This window comes from Coenobita brevimanus, chromosome 76, assembly GCF_032717465.1.
Source record: "Coenobita brevimanus isolate Jiangsu-jjx chromosome 76, ASM3271746v2, whole genome shotgun sequence".
Classification (NCBI taxonomy): Eukaryota; Metazoa; Arthropoda; class Malacostraca; order Decapoda; family Coenobitidae; genus Coenobita; species Coenobita brevimanus.
Genome location: NC_137029.1, coordinates 7,708,079 through 7,727,322, shown reverse-complemented (window position 1 = coordinate 7,727,322; position 19,244 = coordinate 7,708,079). Strand labels below are relative to the sequence as shown.

General features: G+C 41.8%; 1 protein-coding gene across 3 annotated transcripts in view; it reads right to left on the bottom strand.

Annotated features, from left to right (window-relative positions):
- The window catches only part of LOC145408289 (uncharacterized), a 132,413-nt gene that overhangs the window by 19,619 nt on the left and 93,550 nt on the right, over window positions 1-19,244 (bottom strand). For 2 of the 3 annotated variants that reach the window (XM_080279062.1, XM_080279064.1), the window contains one exon: window positions 9,528-9,719. In XM_080279062.1, coding sequence (XP_080135188.1) covers window positions 9,528-9,719 — 192 coding nt within the window. The remainder of the gene's footprint in view (window positions 1-9,527; window positions 9,720-19,244) is intronic. The other variant, XM_080279063.1, reaches the window with a different exon arrangement.

Genomic DNA, 19,244 nt, shown 5'->3' with positions numbered 1-19,244 from the left:
AGGTGTTTTTCAGAGTTAGGGTCCATAAGTACAAGTCCATAAGCTGGGGCCCAATATCCGGACAGGACCACTATCCGGACCTGCCTATGGCTCTATTATGTCGGATATTGGAGGGATTACTGTAATGCAAAACACTGGATTCTCCATAGTACCCCCATCAGCCCAATATTCAGCGTCGAGCCAGATATTGTGTTACTATCCATCGCGACTCTCTATCCTAAAAGCTTTCCCATGAGTAAAAGATGAAAATTAAGAACAAAATCCAATAGTGATACAATACCGTAATACAGCCCCGGCTGGCTACCACTTACAAGCCAGCTAATACACCTTGATGACGGACATTGCATAGAACTGCCAGTTGCGTCCTGTTTTGGTGCGAGATATTGCACAATTTCACCGGATACTGCATTAACAGAACCAAGCCAGCAATGTCGGATATTGCAATGAACCAGATATTGCAATGAAAGATAATTGAGAGTTTACTGAATTATGTAGGTTATTTACCACCCTCAAAATTGTCAGAAAAATACATAAAATAAACTAGAGGAATATGAAATGAATTGGTAAGGCCTTTAGGCTGCATGCTTAGCTGAAAATTTAAAGGTTTCACAACTTTAGGGGATGAAATGGAACAAAAATGTTTACTAATCAGAAAAAAATTACTCTTTCATCCCATGTGTTATAAGTTAGCATTCAATTCCATACTCTTCATTTGATATCGCTCTTCCCAAAACATTTCGGACCAACTGAGCATGCAGTTATTTCTGCTCCTAAGTGTTCATTTTCTGCTCAATCTTTTGTTCGTCCTTATGTGTACACGTAAAAGAAAGAATACAGGTAACTCGCACGGAACACGATCTCACGGAACGAGCTCGCAATTATACACGGTATGGGCTGGGATACATATAAGACAACGTAAGATTAAAAAACCATTATGAAAACTACAAATTAACGCAGGAGAGGCCTTTGAAAGATCAAATCCTCGAACGTCACCGCAGCGCGCGGTTTGTTTTGATTACGTGACGATCTAGGCGGGAAATTATTCAGTAAGTGAGACATTCCCGAGTACAGGTAACTCGCACGGAACACGAGGGTTTCGTTCCTACCGTGCCGTGTTAGGTGCGAAATCGCGTATATTTAAACTACTCCGTATTTTGCTCCCTAGACCCCCCAAATGTGTTGTTTTGCTGTTATCTGTCACTAGAAAGCACTTTAAGTGGTTAGAAGGTTTATTTAATGTTATAACTCACAAATACAGTACTCCTGAGCAAAACTTCAACACACAAATACTGTACGTAAACACAAGGAAACATTCCGACGCCGATCATAGGTAATAAATTAGGTTAACTGGTACCAGTGCTTTAACTTACAAGTACATACCAGAACAGTACATATTTAACTTAGAAATGCAGTACTGTGATATCGAATGATTTCAGTACATAATCTGTTAGGAATGGCTGGAAAAAAAAAAAATGTTATGAATACATTTTCACCTTTTTGATATATGTTTATGGTAGTTTCGAGTTATTTTTTACGTTATCGTTGTGCCCATGCTTGGAAAAGGGAGCGAAAGAGTTGAATTTTCAGTCCTAAATGAGAAAACTGCACGTCCTCCAAGGCTAGACTCTGCCACGGGAGAATAAAGTGGAGGGTCAGTCCGATTAGCAATAAGGAAGTTGTGTCACAACTTCCAGCTCCCACACCACGAGAATGGCTAAAAATAGAATCGTAAAGCAGTTTCAGAACTAACAATAAGTCTAATTATTACAAATACAGATACAAAGCAGAAATAAATACGTTTACAGACAGGGAAAACGTATTTCTTCCGTCATAACATGTTCATCTTTCTCAATCATTTTACGTTCATCTTTATCATTTTACCTTGTTATTTTCGCAATATATATTGCTGTCTCGTAAACAGGGTGGTTGTTTGTGTTTTGCAAGGGAGGAAAAAGGTTGTATTTTCTGTCTGGGTCGAGATAATGGGTGTAACTATGTGTGGTTAGGCATGGCCACGAGCGAAAAAATCATACATCCACTCATCACGATAGCCGGTGGTGAACTGACAGATGATACATGAGACGGTGAAGTCAAGGTCATGTCCCAGATTTTCGTTCACTTCCCGAAAGTTTTCACAGTTTTCTACAAGTTGCAAACCATTACAGCAAACCTGAGCAAATAGGTAAAGATACCAAGACAAAAATGTATTTTTCTGTTACTGTAAGTCTTTAACGAACAAAAAAAAAAAAAGGCAATATTCCGACGCCGATCATGGGTAATCATATAAATCAGGTTAACTGGTTACAAGGCTTTATTTAATGCTTTAATTGCTTAAAAGTACATACCAGAACAGTAAATATTTAACTTACAAATACAGTACTGTAGAAAAGCAGTACAGTAAGAGTTTAACGAACAAACAAAAAAGACAATATTCCGACGCCGATCATGGGTAATCATATAATTCGGGTTATCTGGTTACAAGGCTTTATTTAATGATTTAACTTTATTTAAGTGCTTACAAGTACAGTACATACGAGAACAGTAAATATTTAACTTACAAATACTGTACAGTACTGTGGAAAAAACGAACAAATAAAAAAGGCAATATTCTGACGCCTATCAGGTAAACTGGTTATAAGACTTTATTTCTTGCTTTAACGTTATTTAATAGTACTTTAAGTTGCACATAAACTTACCAGAACAGTACAGTACTGTAAATATTTAACTTACAAATACTGTGCTACTGTACTCGGGAATGTCTCACTCACTGAATAATTTCCCGCCTAGATCGTCACGTAATCAAAACAAACCGCGCGCTGCGGTGACGTTCGAGGATTTGATCTTTCAAAGGCCTCTCCTGCGCTAATTTGTAGTTTTCATAATGGTTTTTTAATCTTACGTTGTCTTATATGTATCCCAGCCCTTACCGTGTATAATTGCGAGCGCGTTCCGTGAGATCGTGTTCCGTGTGAGTTACCTGTACAGTAGCACAGTATTTGTAAGTTAAATATTTACAGTACTGTACTGTTCTGGTAAGTTTATGTGCAACTTAAAGTACTATTAAATAACACTAAAGCAAGAAATAAAGTCTTATAACCAGTTTACCTGATAGGCGTCAGAATATTGCCTTTTTTATTTGTTTGTTTTTTCCACAATACTGAACAGTATTTTTAAGTTAAATATTTACTGTTCTCGTATGTACTGTACTTGTAAGCACTTAAAGAAAGTTAAATCATTAAATAAAGCCTTGTAACCAGTTAACCCGAAATATATGATTACCCATGATCGGCGTCGGAATATTGCCTTTTTTGTTTGTTCATTAAACTCTTACTGTACTGCTTTTCTACAGTACTGTATTTGTAAGTTAAATATTTACTGTTCTGGTATGTACTTGTAAGCAATTAAAGCATTAACCCCTTAACCGCGAGGCGTCACTTTCGTGACGCTTGGGAGCAAGGGATCATACCGCGGGGCGTCGCTTTTGTGATTCTGTGTTATTTTGAATTCACCCGGGCTTCCAAGTGGGGGCTTGTATCATCTATCAGTACTGCCAATGTCCAACACTAGTCAGCACTCCTAATCTCATCTGTACTCCCATCCATTGTTGACAATTTAGCCATTTCTCCCCGTTCTTGACTCCCCTCCCTACCCCCCCTCCATTACCCTATCCTCTCGCCTGCCCGGCCGTGCTACGCTAAGTAAATCTTCCCTGGAATTTTTCACTGATTTCATCCATTGAAATAAGCCCTATGTCCTATTCTTATACCAAATAATATATACAAGAAAGAAATAAGGTAAGTGAGAGTGCCATACACCTGGAATTGGCTAATTATCACCTGACAACACCTCACGTGCACTCGTTCGCTAATTTTCGCTGTTTTTTTCCCCTTGAAATATGCCGTATAATCTATTTTCGTAATAAATATACATGTAAGGAGGGAAGGGAGAAGCCTAAGTGATATTTACATTCACCTGGAACTACCTAATTTATAATGTATTGTCTAGATTTCCAGCCAATCATATCAGTGCTAGACAAAGCTGTTTCAACATCTAACATTGGTAGCTCTGAATATATATCTCCTAAGTAGGCCTCTAATCTATTTTCGTAATAAATATACATGTAAGGAGGGAAGGGAGAAGCCTAAGTGATATTTACATTCACCTGGAACTACCAAATTTATAATGTATTGTCTAGATTTCCTGCCAATCATATCAGTGCTAGACTTAGCTGTTTCAAGAACCAATATTGGTAACTCTGAATAACCCCTAAGCAGGCCTCCACGCTGGCCCTCCGTTATCAGTTTACTCTCATCTTCCGAAGCGAGGGTACGTATGTTTCTTCTTGCTGACTTCAAGGCTTTTTTTCACCCCCATGCAAATGGCCCTGTGACCTTTACCCCCTACTAAACCTCGTGTGGAAAGAGGTGAAGGGCTGACAATTGATAAAAGAGTGACTACGATCTTTCTATTGAGTAAAACAGTGCAAGTGGAATTGTAAATAATGTGTAAATAATGTGTAAACAGCAAGTGAAAGTAATGAATGTAAATATACGTGAACAATGGAAAATAGTTTTATAAGTTATTTCAAGTGACAGTGCACAACACAGTGTAAATAAAATAGAAATGCAAATAATGTAAATAAAATAGAGAACGTAAATAGAAATGTAAATGAGTAGTATTATAAGAGTACGAGTATATACCCTAGGAGTAATGAAAGTGAAAGTTTCACTCTAGCATGTCTGAATGCTATGAGTTATGAGAGTGAAGATGAAAGTGACATTCACTCTCAATGCCGGTATACAGGACGAGAAAGTGAATGCTACGTATTTTACTGAAAGAAATTGAATCCCTACAGTGACAATAAACTAATACTACTGAAGGAAACTTATGGATAAAGACTATAGATATATATAAGTGTTATATAGTAATAGAAATATAAAGTGTGAGGGGTTTTATGAATAATAAATGACAGAGTAACAAAAGCGAACTAGTGCCAGTGCGACGATCAGACGCGCTCGTAATTTCCATTGCTTTCACAGTGTTTTTTTTTTAGTATGGATCCCAAACTACTTGAAAATTGTAGAATAGTGTTTATAGTGTTTGTATCTGGCTGTGGTAATCATATTACGGGTTGTCGGGAAGTGTAAAGTGGAGACTTCGTTACCCTACTTCAGAGGTCTCCACAAGTCCTACGGTAACCGACGAACGCTCAACAATCATTCCAGGAGAAAGCTGAAGGTATGTGCCATAAGCATATGTAATTTTATTATTCTAGGACTAATAACTGATTTTTGGCAAATATTTTTTGAGAGTCTGTCGGAGCCCAAATAACCCCGCGGCACACGCAAGTCACTGGTAAACAAGCCTGCGGTGTAGGGGTTAAAGAAAGCCTTGTAACCAGTTAACCTGATTTATATGATTACCCATGATCGGCGTCGGAATACTGCCTTTTTTGTTTGTTCGTTAATGACTTATAATAAAAGAAAAATACATTTTTGTCTTGGTATCTTTACCTATTTGCTCAGGTTTGCTGTAATGGTTTGGATCATTTGATGCAATGCAACTTGTAGAAAACTGTGAATAAACTTTCGGGAAGTGAACGAAAATCTGGGACATGAGACTGACCTTGACTTCACCCTCTCATGTATCATCTGTCAGTTCACCACCTGCTATCGTGATGAGTGGATGTACGATTTTTTCGCTCGTGGCCATGCCTAACCACGCATAGGTACACCCATTATCTCGACCCAGACAGAAAATACAATCTTTTTCCTCCCTTGCAAAACACAAACAACCACCCTGTTTACGAGACAGCAATATATATTGCGAAAATAAGAAGGTAAAATGATAAAGATGAACGTAAAATGATAAAGATGAACATGTTATGACGGAAGAAGTACGTTTTCCCCGTCTGTAAACGTATTTATTTCTGCACTGTACCTGTATTCGTAATAATTAGACTTATTGTTAGTTCTGAAACTGCATTACGATTCTATTTTTAGCCATTCTCGTGTTGTGGGAGCTGGAAGTTGTGACACAACTTCCTTATTGCTAATCGGACTGACCCTCCAATTTATTCTCCCGTGGCAGAGTCTAGCCTTGGAGGACGTGCAGTTTTCTCATTTAGGACTGAAAATTCAACTCTTTCGCTCCCTTTTCCAAGCATGGGCACAACGATAACGTAAAAAATAACTCGAAACTACCATAAATATATATCAAAAAGGTGAAAATGTATTCATAACATTTTTTTTTTTTTTTCAGCCATTTCTAACAGATTATGTACTGAAATCATTCGATATCACAGTACTGCACTTCTAAGTTAAATATGTACTGTTCTGGTATGTGCTTGTAAGTTAAAGCACTGGTACCAGTTAACCTAATTTATATGATTACCTATGATCGGCGTCGGAATGTTTCCTTGTGTTTACATACAGTATTTGTGTGTGGAAGTTTTGCTCTGGAGTACTGTATTTGTGAGTTATAACATTAAATAAACCTTCTAACCACTTAAAGTGCTTTCTAGTGATTACCAGTGACAGATAACAGCAAAACAACACATTTGGGGGGTCTAGGGAGCAAAATACGGAGTAGTTTAAATATACGCGATTTCGCACCTAACACGGCACGGTAGGAACGAAACCCACGTGTTCTGTGCGAGTTACCTGTATTGCTACAAACAATAATGTATTCCATTGACTCCTTCACAGCTGCTGGCCTTGAACAACGCTTTACTGTACTGATGTCAGTGATGTTGAGTTCGGGCATGCTACAAAAACACTGTGAACAATAATGGCAAGAGAATGAAGGTCACTGGTATGTTTATATGACCCTACTCAACCATCCCAAGCAGTCAGGTGTTCACCTCATCCCAGAGGTTTTTGCTGATATGTTTACATGCTGCTGCAACATGTGCCCTAATTTTATTAATTCTTTCACAAATCATAGTAAATCACAGGATAGGTTTGGGAGGGGGGGGAGGGGAAGCCAGGTGCACCAGACGAGTCTTGTCACATCTGTATGAAAAAGAAATTGATTTCAAGACTTTGAAAAAATGATCCCTAGGCCGGCCACAGAAGCACGCAAATTTCTGAACTCACAGCCATTGAGGGTGCTAAACATTACACTTTACTTTAAGCAGTAAAAGCACTTTACCAAATCAATTCTTCCTGACAGTCTGTTACATTTTTCTGATTGTTTCTGGGTTGGTAAATAAATGCGTCTTGTTAAATCTGTTTCCCTGTTGTTTTTCGCTGCTCTGCTGCGACAAATCTTGTTTGATTTGTTAATGTAATGGCGGAAGGGATTGTTCTAACCGAAGTGTTTAACTAAACTTGGCCTAACCTAGCTTAACTGTACCTAATAATTTAACCTAACCTACTTTCCAGTTGGGTAAATGGGAAATGGAATCCACCTCTGAGTACGTTATGTTTCTTCCACTGCGCTGGAAACAATTGTAGGTACAGCTTAAGGAATGTGATAATAATACAGGGAGGAAATTTTTCTGCAAGTAATTTACCAAACTAAAAATAGTCAGGAAAATACAGAAACAAGCTGGAGAGATATAAGTTGACTTGGTAAGGTCTTTCTGTTGCTTGAAGTGTACATTTACTGGTAAATAAATCAGTCTAACAGTACTTGTGTTTTGTTTCCGCCGGATTAATTGTGATTTCTGACTATTCAGGCACCCTTTCACATCACATACCCCGGATAATTGGGCTATCTCTGTACTAGTGTTTTGTTTCTGCCGGATCAATCGTGATTTTGGACTATTCAGGCACCCCTTCACACCACATAGCCTGGACAATCGGGCTACCTCTGTACAGTATACGTGCCATCAGTCGATAGTAAGTATTAGCCATCTTCCTCTACACTGACTTGCTTCATCTATTTCACTTAAATAACCATTTCAAATTAATTACATAAATTTAAACTAGGGTTTAAACTAGGGCAAGTGAGTTTGGGAAACAGACTGGTGCCTCGTACTATGCAAACAAGTTTGCACAGAGAGAGAATGCCTTAGCTGGGTTCTTTTAGGCCGGCATTTTATATTACATAGGTTTTACTTGTCCTATGCTAATTTAGTGAGCCTGACCACCATTTCATCACATTACAGGTAACATGGTGGACACACACATTATTGGTGAATAATGTATTAGTCAAGATCTAAGCATCAGGCTGAAAAAATCCCAAATGAATGAGCCTACTGGAAGTAGAACTGGACACAAAAAAATATTGGTATAAGAAGTAAGTTATCAACTAACCTTAACAAACATTTAATTCAGCTTTGGAAACCCACATTACTATGGTAAAATGACTTACACACCATCACCATCATCAACTAACCAAAGGTATGGAGAGGTAGGGTCCAGAAAGTATGGTAAAACAAAACACAACAGGGAGAACTAATAAACACCATGCCCCTTGACATGGGCCAGAAATTCACTCACTCACTCTCCAAGCACAAAGATGCTTTAATCCGTCTCACAGGTGAAGCACCTGCACACTGTGGAGGAAGTGTAGTGTGATGTTTGTAGGAAATGTGTCTGAAAGATTGTATGAACACTGTCTGAAAGTTTAGATGAACAAAGTTTTATCAGTGGAATAAAAGAGGCTGTGATTGTGTTTTTGTATAACATGAAAGTTATTAAATTCAGTGCAAAAGTTATCAGAGGAGGAGGAGAATTATAGTGTGTGTGTGTGTGTGTGTGTGTGTGTGTGTGTGTGTGTGTGTGTGTGTGTGTGTGTGTGTGTGTGTGTGTGTGTGTGTGTGTGTGTGTGTGTGTGTGTGTGTGTGTGTGTGTGTGTGTGTGTGTGTGTGTGTGTGTGTGTGTGTGTGTGTGTGTGTGTGTGTGTGTGTGTGTGTGTGTGTGTGTGTGTGTGTGTGTGTGTGTGTGTGTGTGTGTGTGTGTGTGTGTGTGTGTGTGTGTGTGTGTGTGTGTGTGTGTGTGTGTGTGTGTGTGTGTGTGTGTGTGTGTGTGTGTGTGTGTGTGTGTGTGTGTGTGTGTGTGTGTGTGTGTGTGTGTGCGTGTGTGTGTGTGTGTGCGTGTGTGTGTGTGTGTTGAACCTGTACTATCATGCACAAAAGTCCCGTGTGTGTGTGTGTGTGTGTGTGTGTACTGAACCTGTACTATCATGCACAAAAGTCCTTTCCACCGACCAGCCACAGAATGAAATCAAAATACCCAATTTTCAATCCACAAAGCATAAGTGTAATTAGTAATCTGTACTATTTTATACTTCCACACTCCACATATGTAGACAATGCTGCCTATAAGTAGTGTATGTGGGATATACAGTATACAATAGTACAATATATTAATTACAGAAGATGCACTTCCTGCAGCTACTAAATGCATTGAAATTCAGGTGATCAGAACCCTCACTCTGTGTACTACGAGGCAAGGTATACCGGTATATCTTTATCTTTCCATGCCTGGCACAAGAGACTCTGCATACAACACTATTTGTAACAGGCAACACAGAGAAATATAGCACACAAAGTATGGAATACTGAATAAGGTGATTACCATGACAAGCACATTTTGCCCTGGCTGGAAAGGTGAGGGAGCCTGCACTGTAGCCTGGGCTGGGTAGTACCCCTGTAGTTGTTGCATATACAGGGCCTGTTGCTGCTGCTGCATGTACAGGGCTGCCTGCTGCTGCTGTGCTGCCTGCTGGGACAAGGCTATCTTCTGAGCCTGTTGATTGGCTGCAATCATCTGAATATAAAAACAATAAAATTAAGAGTGTTGTCTTATTCATGTCATTTCTCCAATATCTTGGTTTGGAGTGCCTATTATGCAGTATCTACACATTCCAAGAAAATGTGTGGGGGGGGGGGGGAGTAAGACCCAACACTAAGTGCCATGGACCTGAGCATTTCACATAAAATGACTGACCACAGCCTTGTAGAAATCTGATTACAAAAGAAGTAGGCACATACACATCCACATACAATGACACACCATTGCTTCAGGATTCAGATCAGAGTGTAACCCACGAACAACTGTACACTCAGTGATACTGTACAGTACTTCAGATCATGAAGCCACTAGGCCTTAGTGATCTGAGGAGCCCAAGAGAAAAAGATGAACCAGGTCTAAGGGATCTGAGAAGCCCAAGAGAAGACGAACCAGGTCCTAGTGATCCGAGGAGCTCAAGAAATAAAGATGAAGATAAAAATAACTATCTGTACATAATTTTACAGTACAACCACATCACAGTCTGTATTGGTTTAGCAGGCATGGATTCACAACAGTGGAAATGACAGTTATACTTCTTTTCATTTCAGTCACACTTAAAGTACTTGTATTAACTATACATAGCTCTATGCATTCAGAAGTCACGATTAAATTACTGACTCTACCATTTTTCTCTTGTTCACAATTCTACATGTCAAATAATGTAAGGTAATTTATGTCATATGGGTGACTCTACACTGAATGACAAGCCAAATGGTTTCCTGTACACCAGGAAACCATTTACTACGCTTGGTGGTAACCATATAACCAAATTTTGGCGCCTAGTGGTTTAGTAGGTAATTACAACACTTCAATCGGATTGAGCCGGAGAAGGTTTATATCCAAGGAGTGGTTGGGGTTTATTGCTCACGTAATGCCACGCAGAGATAAGTGAGGCTGGTCACTCTCATCTTAAATGTCAGGACCAACCTGCCTAGCCCCAGGCTCCTACGCTCCTCATGGGGCAACGTAGGACTGGATGACAGATGGATGGATGGATGCATGATTCTGCCGTTACAAAGGTGAATCATGGATTAATGTCACAATAAAAAAATATAGTTTTACTCACCTCAATAACCATAAGAGGGAAGAAGAAACACAGCCTAGGTAATGAGGAAAAATAAAAACGAAAGGAAGGAATACATATTTGAAAAAATTAAAGGGCAAAAGATGTAAGAGACAATAAGCAAAGGAGGAATGAAAGTACAGTAAACCCTCGATATAATGAACTAATTCAAGGAAGGGGTGGGTAGCTATATCCAAAAGTTTGCTATATACGAGGGGTTGGTATTTCCAAGGGATTACCAAATTCAGTTGAGGGATTACCAAACTATCTATCTATCTATCTATTGCCAGACGCCTCAATTCCGTTTGGGGTGGCCACAAACAAATCGCCTCCAAGTCGCCCTGTCCCCCGCCATTTCACTGCCCTGCTCCCAACTCACACACCCCTCTCTCATATACCTCTCCACCCCATCCCTCCATCTCATCCTCGGCCTCCCCCTCCCTCTTCCCCCCTCCACCTCACTCACATACACTCTCTTCGCCAGTCTTTCACCCTCCATCCTCTCCACATGGCCAAACCACCTCAGTGTGTTCCTCATAACGCTTCCTATCACATCCACATCCACACCACGACACTCCTTTATATCCTCATTCATCACCCTGTCTCTCCATGTGACTCCACAGGCTCCTCTTAAATAACTCATTTCCACTGCTCTCACTCTTGACTTGTGTCCTTCCAACAACGTCCAAGCTTCACTTCCATAGGTTAGAGTTGGTATCACAATACTGTCATGTAGTAACTTTTTCACTTCCATGGTCACTTCCCTGTTTCTTATCACTGCTTTCAAAGAACCAGCAACCTTTCTTCCCTGCTGTACCCTTTCAAGCACTTCACCCTCCAAACCTCCATCCTTACTCATCACACTATCCAAGTACTTAAACGTACTCACATTTTCCAATTCCTCACCATCCAACCTCGCTGTACATTCACTGACTTCACCTCTCTCAAAGACCATCACTTTACTCTTCTCTACATTCACCTTTAGATCCCGTTTCTTACACACTCTCCCAAACTCATCCACCAAGCCTTGCAGCTCCCCTTCGTCTTCACTCAACAACACAGTATCATCTGCAAACAACAGTACAGGGAGTTTCCAAACACTATCCTCTCTCACCAGGGCCACTCCAACCAAACTCAGTTCGCTATATAACGGGAGTTGTTCGGTCCTACATGCTCAAACATGACCTAACTCTTTGAAGTTTTACATGGAGAATTCAACGGTTTATGAAGCTGTACAGGCAACCTTCACTCAATGAACTCACACAATGAAAATTCGGTTTAACGAAAATTGTGTTTAACTACCCTTCGTTTGCACAACGAATACCTAGACTCGGTTTAACGATTTTTTTGTTTTTTTTCTTACCAACGATCAGCTGTACCGTCCATCAGGGAAGCCTGTTGCGCATAGTGACTAGCAGCTGTTGACGGCAGCGCCTCTGGCAACACAATGCTCGTACTTGTATTCAAAACAAAACACCTCCAGCCCTCCCAAGCTCACATGTGTATTACTGCATTACTTTCACTCACCATGCCTAAATGACCTGCAACTAGCCCTAGCCAACAAGCAGCCAAGGCCTCCAGGAAGAGCCCTACCCTCAAAACTAAGTTGGATATAGTAAGGCGGCACGAATGTGGTGGAAAAACAAACTCTACAGCTTGCCTCCATGACCTGGCTCTGTCGTAAATATTTTATCCTCCACTTCCGTGCCACATGTATTTGTTGAATGCAGATGTACTGTATGTAAAATAGTTGTAGAATATGGGTTGTGGAGTCATAATATTACACAAACATTTATTCATAATGAGCAAAGAAGGGTGAATACTAATGGAGGGGGGGGGGGGAATCGGAAGTCTGGAACCAAACCTCATTGAACCCTTGTTATAATGGACTCGTGCAACGAAAATTCAGGTAATGAACGGTTTTCCAGGAACCTAACCCATTCGTTAAGTGGGGGAGTACTATATATGTAAATACAATACTGAATGAAGTTGTACATATAAAAACAATACCTATAATAAGAATACAGTATAATGTAGTACTGTTACAGTACACTTAACAGCGCCAGGAAGGGATGCTGTTGAAGTACACTTACTGTATCAGGAAGGGATGCTGCTGTCACTGTGGGCTGATTCCCGAACTTCCCCCTCATTTAGCGAAATTTGTTTGCAAAATCCGGGGGAAGTTTGGTCGCGATTTGGCCGTTCATAATATCCAAAGTTCGCAATAAAAGGGTTTGTTATATCGAGGGTTTACTGTAGAATATAAAAGAAAGGCAGTAGTACAGGATTTTAAAAAAAAGAAAGAAAAAAAAGAAAAACATGATGAATAACCAAAGTTAATGTACAGCAAATTAGGTACAAAAAACAAAGAAAAAAATCAATGAGCAGAGACAAGATCATTTCTCCTCTCTTTACAAATTTCCTCACTGCCTTTTATTTCCATTATCCCTTCCTATTTTAATCCCCACATCCTTTCCCTTTAAATTTTTCCTCACATTTTATTCCCAATTTCCCCCTCCTCTCCTTATGAGTCTGGCATCAGGGCTGTCAACACTCACATCATCATAAAACTGCACTTCTGTGCTTTTCATTCTTGCTTACTATAATCATATGTTTTGCTAATGTCTAAAAGAAGAGTGAATTGCAAGTAAATATATGTACAGTACAAGTGAAATAATGTTGCTTAGAACCACAGTGACTTGGCTGGTGAATACAGATAAAACCTGATTTAGTGAATGAGTTAAAGTGGAGTAAGAGAAAATGAGGACATTATAAAAAGGTAATGGAGAGTGAAATGTCTCTATGAAGAAAGGCAGCCTGTGCTTTAAACACTTTAACAAAAAATGAAGTATTAAGTATGGAAGATCCAAGACGACTGAATGTAAGTGTGCTGGTATCATATGCAAGAGAGACTGGTATGGCATTAACCTTTTGGCTGCAGCAGTTGATTCCACTGTCTTCCCCAAACAGTGAAGTTTAAAAATATATCTGTATCTATACCAACCTATCTATACCATACATATACATATATATATATATACAGTAATCCCTCCAATATCCGACGTAATAGGGCCATAGGCAGGTCTGGATAGTGGTCCTGTCCGGATATTGGGCCCCAGCTTATGGACTTGTACTTATGGACCCTAACTCAGAGAAACACCAATACAACTCCCTCTGGACATGCATAGCACCTATTTAAGACTCAAATCACACCAATAAGGCACATAAATGACTGAAATAAATGCAAAAGCATAAAATGAGGGTTTAAAGGTAGGTTCATACAATATTAAACAATCTGGTTACTGGCTCCTGGACTGGTACTTATGGACCCTAACCTAGCCTAACTCAGAAAAATACCTTCCTACTGCACATGCATAGCTCCTAACACCCTATTCACACCAATAAAGGACGTTAAAGAGTGAAATAAGGTGTTTGAGGTAAGTATAGTATGGAAAAAAGTACAGTATGAAACATTCTGCCTCCTTACAGCAAGTCCATGGCCATCTCAATGAATAACCGCCTCCTCTCGGACTCTGACAGTAAGAAGGATTTCCTGAAGCACTTCCAGTACACTGTTCATGAAGTCTTGCACTGAACTTAGTCAATCGCACTCAGATGTCCGTTCTCTTCACAGTGCGCACTCTTGTCTAACTTATGCTCCATTGTAACTTACTAAGTGTTGCACTCTGCACTTTAACTTTTCCCACTCTTCTAACAATTTTCTAAAGCAAAAACAAACAAGTCTATTTACATTAAATTTTATTCCAAATTACTCTTTTCACTCACAACTGTAAATCCTTAACATAACACACTCTTTTTTTCACTGCACAACACTGTAAATTCCCGTGTGGTCTAGTGGAGAAGTTCTTGCTGTTTAATCACTGTCAGAGTCCGAGAGTAACACTGGCAGGTGACCTAGGGGTGCGTCGCTGGGTCGTGGTGATGGCGTACCCACTGCAGACGACTCTGAAGACAGACAACTCACGTCGAGTGGTGACTCCACCGTGGCTGATGTGCTGGGCTGTGGCTCGGAGCATGAGGGCCTGTCTTGGGGAGGCAATGGAGTGGAGCCAGGGCTGGGCACAGCAGAGGTCACAGGCCTGAAAAAACTGTCAATCGTTGATTGATGCAAGGACCGACGATTCTGACAACTGATGATGCGCTGCCTGAAAGCACGCACTTTCTCCACAAGTCCCAAGGGCCCCATCTCCCTGTCGCAGTCCGGGTGTTCCAGTTAGTCAAGAACGAACTCTAGGTGTTCCCGGAGTGCGCTCAGCTTGAGGATGGCTGGAGTAGTGTCATGCTGAGAGGAGTCTGCATCATCGTCGCCGCCCTCGTCGGAATCTTCAAGCTCGGTACTGACACCTGCAACTGAAGACACGATCTCGATATCAGACAATGTCTGATACCAAGGATCGCCCTCGTCGTCATCCAACCACTCACGCACATCGTCCACATCAACATCGTCGCCATGCGTACGTAGCCGTGCATGGAAGTCATCCACGTCAAACCCTAGAAAATCGTACTCCACATCCATTCCGAGAAGCAGACGAGACCAACCATTTTCTAGAGTCTTGACAGGGACTACCTTCCATGCACTGGCCCAGTTGTAGATTGCAGACTTGATGTTCTAGCGGCGAAGGTTTTCCAAAGTCCGCTGGCCTCGCATGTCCCGTCCCTCCCTGCGCTCATCCTCGTCCTCGAGAACAACCATCAGCTCGTCCAGGAACTTCCGGCGGTATAGGCGCTTTGTTGCCACGATCACTCCTTGGTCCATTGGTTGGATGAGAGCAGTCGTATTAGGTGGCAGAAACATGCACCTAATCCAGACATTCTCAGCCACCAAGTCCTTGTCGCACGGGTGGACAGGTGCATTGTCGAGGAGAAGGAGACCCTTTACCTGGTCACGCGGGATTCCCTGTGTCTTCGTCTGGTAACTGATGACCTCCTTGACGAAGTGGCGGTGGAACCAGTCTTTGAAGATCTGGGCTGTAAACCATGCCTTCAAAGAATGGTACCAGACGACAGGAAGGACATCCATCACCCCACGAAGACACCGAGGCTGCTTTGCACGGCCAACAATAACGGGCTTAAGCCAGTGCATGCCGTTAGCATTGGCACAACACAAAGCAGATATCCGTTCCTTGGAGTGCTTGCGGCCAGGTACACACTTCTCCGTCTCCTCGGCTAGAGTGTTCGTTGGCAAAGAGCGATAGAACAAACCAGTTTCATCAGCATTGTACACTTGACCGAGAGTGAGGCCCTCCCTGTCGATCAAGCCCTTCACCTTGTGCCGAAACTCGTAAACTCCATCCTCGTTAGCGTCCAAAGCTTCGCCATGAGCTTTAAGGTTGGTAAGGCCATGCTGTAACTTGAATGCGAAGAGCCAACCCTCGGATGCCTTGAAGTCTAGGGCGTCGTGAAGCCTGGTGAACTTCTCGGCAGCAGCCTTCAGCTCCGTTCCACGTACCATCACACCAGCAGCATGTTGCTGTCGATACCAAATCAACGTGGAGCGGTCGATTTCGGCAAACTTGGGAGTAAACATCACCTTCCTCCCCACGTTGTGTTTGCTTCTCGACAAGAAGTCAGCCGTGTACTGCATGAGTTTGTCTCGGGATCTCTTGATATCGAACAAAGTAGATCGGGCCTGGTTGAACTCGCGGAGGATGCGTGAAGAAGACCACCCCGCATCTACTTTCTCCAATATCTCCCGTTTCTTCTCCAGAGTCAACACCACTCTCTTCCTCTTCTCAGGCAGTGGGGCCATCATCACACACACTAATAGGAGGCCCGAGAGCAGCAGGAGTGCTTGCAGCAGGTAAGGAACCACCACAAAAGCGAGCACGTGAGCAGCCATGACGACGAGTGTGCATTCGCGGCGAGAGACAGGCGGAAAGTGGGGAGTATGCAGTGGCGCTCTATCGGATGTCAGAGGAATGACATGCACAACAAAGCTGTCCCACGCTGTGCACAGCAAGTTCAAATTACGGGCGGGAAAAATTCGTTTTTTATTTTCGAATTTTTTGCTGTTTTCGGACCATTTTGGGAATGTTGGATCCCGGGACGATTATGTACGGTTAGTGGGGATGTTCGGATATTGGGCGTTCGGATATTAGAGGGATTACAGTAAGCCCCCTCGTTTGGCGAATTTCAACTTGGCGAAACTCACTTTTGGCGGTAGGGTGGCCACGGACCACCGAATGCGCGCTTGGCGATTTGAATTCAAACTTGGCGGTCCCCTGGCGGCCACACGTTGAACAATATCAAGAAAAATTGAAAATGTCAAAGAAGACAAAAATAACAAAGTTTTTCTTACAGAATCTGGACAGGCAACGAAATATCCAAGACATCATTGCCACCATTCCCATAGACGATGATAACTGTGAAATCATTGATAACCCCCCCCCCCACTCGATGTGCCACAAGAACAGCCCCAAAAGCAGCCACAAGAACAGCCACAAGAACAGCCGCAACCTCCCCAGCCATCCCAACCTCCCCAGCCACCCCAACCTCCCCAGCCAAGCTTCGCTGCCCTCTTTAAGCTGGATGCTGACTTTTCTGGCTTCGATGAAGTGGATGATCAAGCGAGACAAATGGTTGCTAAGGGGGTTATGGGGGAGGAGGGGGAGAGTGATGAGGAAAGTGGTGGTAGCAACTAAGCTGCCCCCACTGCCACTCCGACGTCCCCAGCCAAGCAAGCCTATCTTCACTCTATTTACGGTTAGTTACAACCTTTATATCGTATCTTATTAGCTTTATTTATTGTTTATTGGTCTGTTTTCTACATCTGTATTAATATGTGAAGGCAAAAGATTTTATTTCAGCTCGAAAGATGGTGTTTTAGGGGTCAAAAGGGGGACTTTGGCAATGACCAAAGACTGAGGCAATTTATATGGTAAAAAGAACTCGCGTTTGGCGAAATTCGAATTTGGCGGTGGTTTCGCCAGACTAATTGGATCGCCAAACGCGGGGGCTTACTGTACTTATATATATATATATATATATATATATATATATATATATATATATATATATATATATACATACTGTATATTCATTACTTTTTTTGGCTGTATCATGATGCCATTAAATTTTTTTTTTTTTTTTTTAGTACCATGTAACAAAAATATGAAGAATGTGAGTGCATTCAAGTACTTGGGTAGTGCGATGAGTAAGGATGGAACTTTGGGGGATGACGTGCGTGAAAGGGTACAGCAGGGAAGGAAGGTTGTTGGTACACTGAAAGCAGTGATGAGAAATAGGGAGGTGAGTATGGAAGTTAAGAAGTCACTGCAAGATAGTATTGTGATCCCTACCCTGACGTATGGAAGCGAGGCATGGACCTTGCAAGAGGGGAACAAGTCAAGAGTGAGAGCAGTGGAAATAGTTACTTGAGAAGAGCATGTGGAGTGACGTGGAGGGACAGGTTGACGAATGAAGAAGTGAAGGAACGCTGTGGGGTGGATGTGGATGTGGTTGAGAAGATTAGGAGAACTACACTGAGGTGGTTTGGACATGTGAAGAGAATGGAGAATGAAAGACTGACTAAGAGGGTGTATGTAGGTGAGGTGGAGGGAGGGAGAGGGAGAGGTAGACCGAGGATGAGGTGGAGGGATGGAGTTGAGAGGTATATGAGGGAGGGGGGGGGTTAGTTGGGGGGAGGGTAGTCAAATGGTGGGTGACAGAGCGACTTGGAGGCGTTTTTTCTGTGGCCACCCTTTGCGGGATTAGGGCGTCGGGCTATAGATAGATAGATAGATGTAACAAAATTGTGAAAACTCATCGTGTTTCACCATGACAATACCAGAATTGTTCACTTATGTTGAAATACCAGTACACCTTACACAGGACAAAAATGTAACACAAAAAGAATATCTGTTGTAAAACTGAATAAATCAGAATACAGTAAAAGTCCTGTGATCTGAATGGTAGGGGACCGAAGGTCTTTCAGACAATTGGTTTTTTCAGACTATTGGGAGGAACTTCTGAAAATATTAGACATATGTACACTCATGATCATTAATATCTGCCCAGGGGTGCCCCCTTCCTAAACCTGTATACCCAAGGAAGGTGGGGGGGGGGGAACAAAACGAGCTCCACTCACCACTACCCCAGTTCCCAACCCTCCACCATACCCCTGGCCCACCCCCCACCCCACCTGTAATTCTTACCTGGCAGTTACAGGCTGATTTCATACTTAACACTCTTGGTTCCACTACTAAGACAAAACACAGAACACTAGATTATGTTGAAAGTGTGTAACTATCAACACGCTTCAGCATGAAATTAATGCATTATGAAATTTTGAGCAAAACAAAAACGTTAACAACAGCCACCTCAGGCCTTATGTGATGGGTGTGCTGCTTTGCACACACACACACACACACACACACACACACACACACACACACACACACACACACACACCGAAAAAC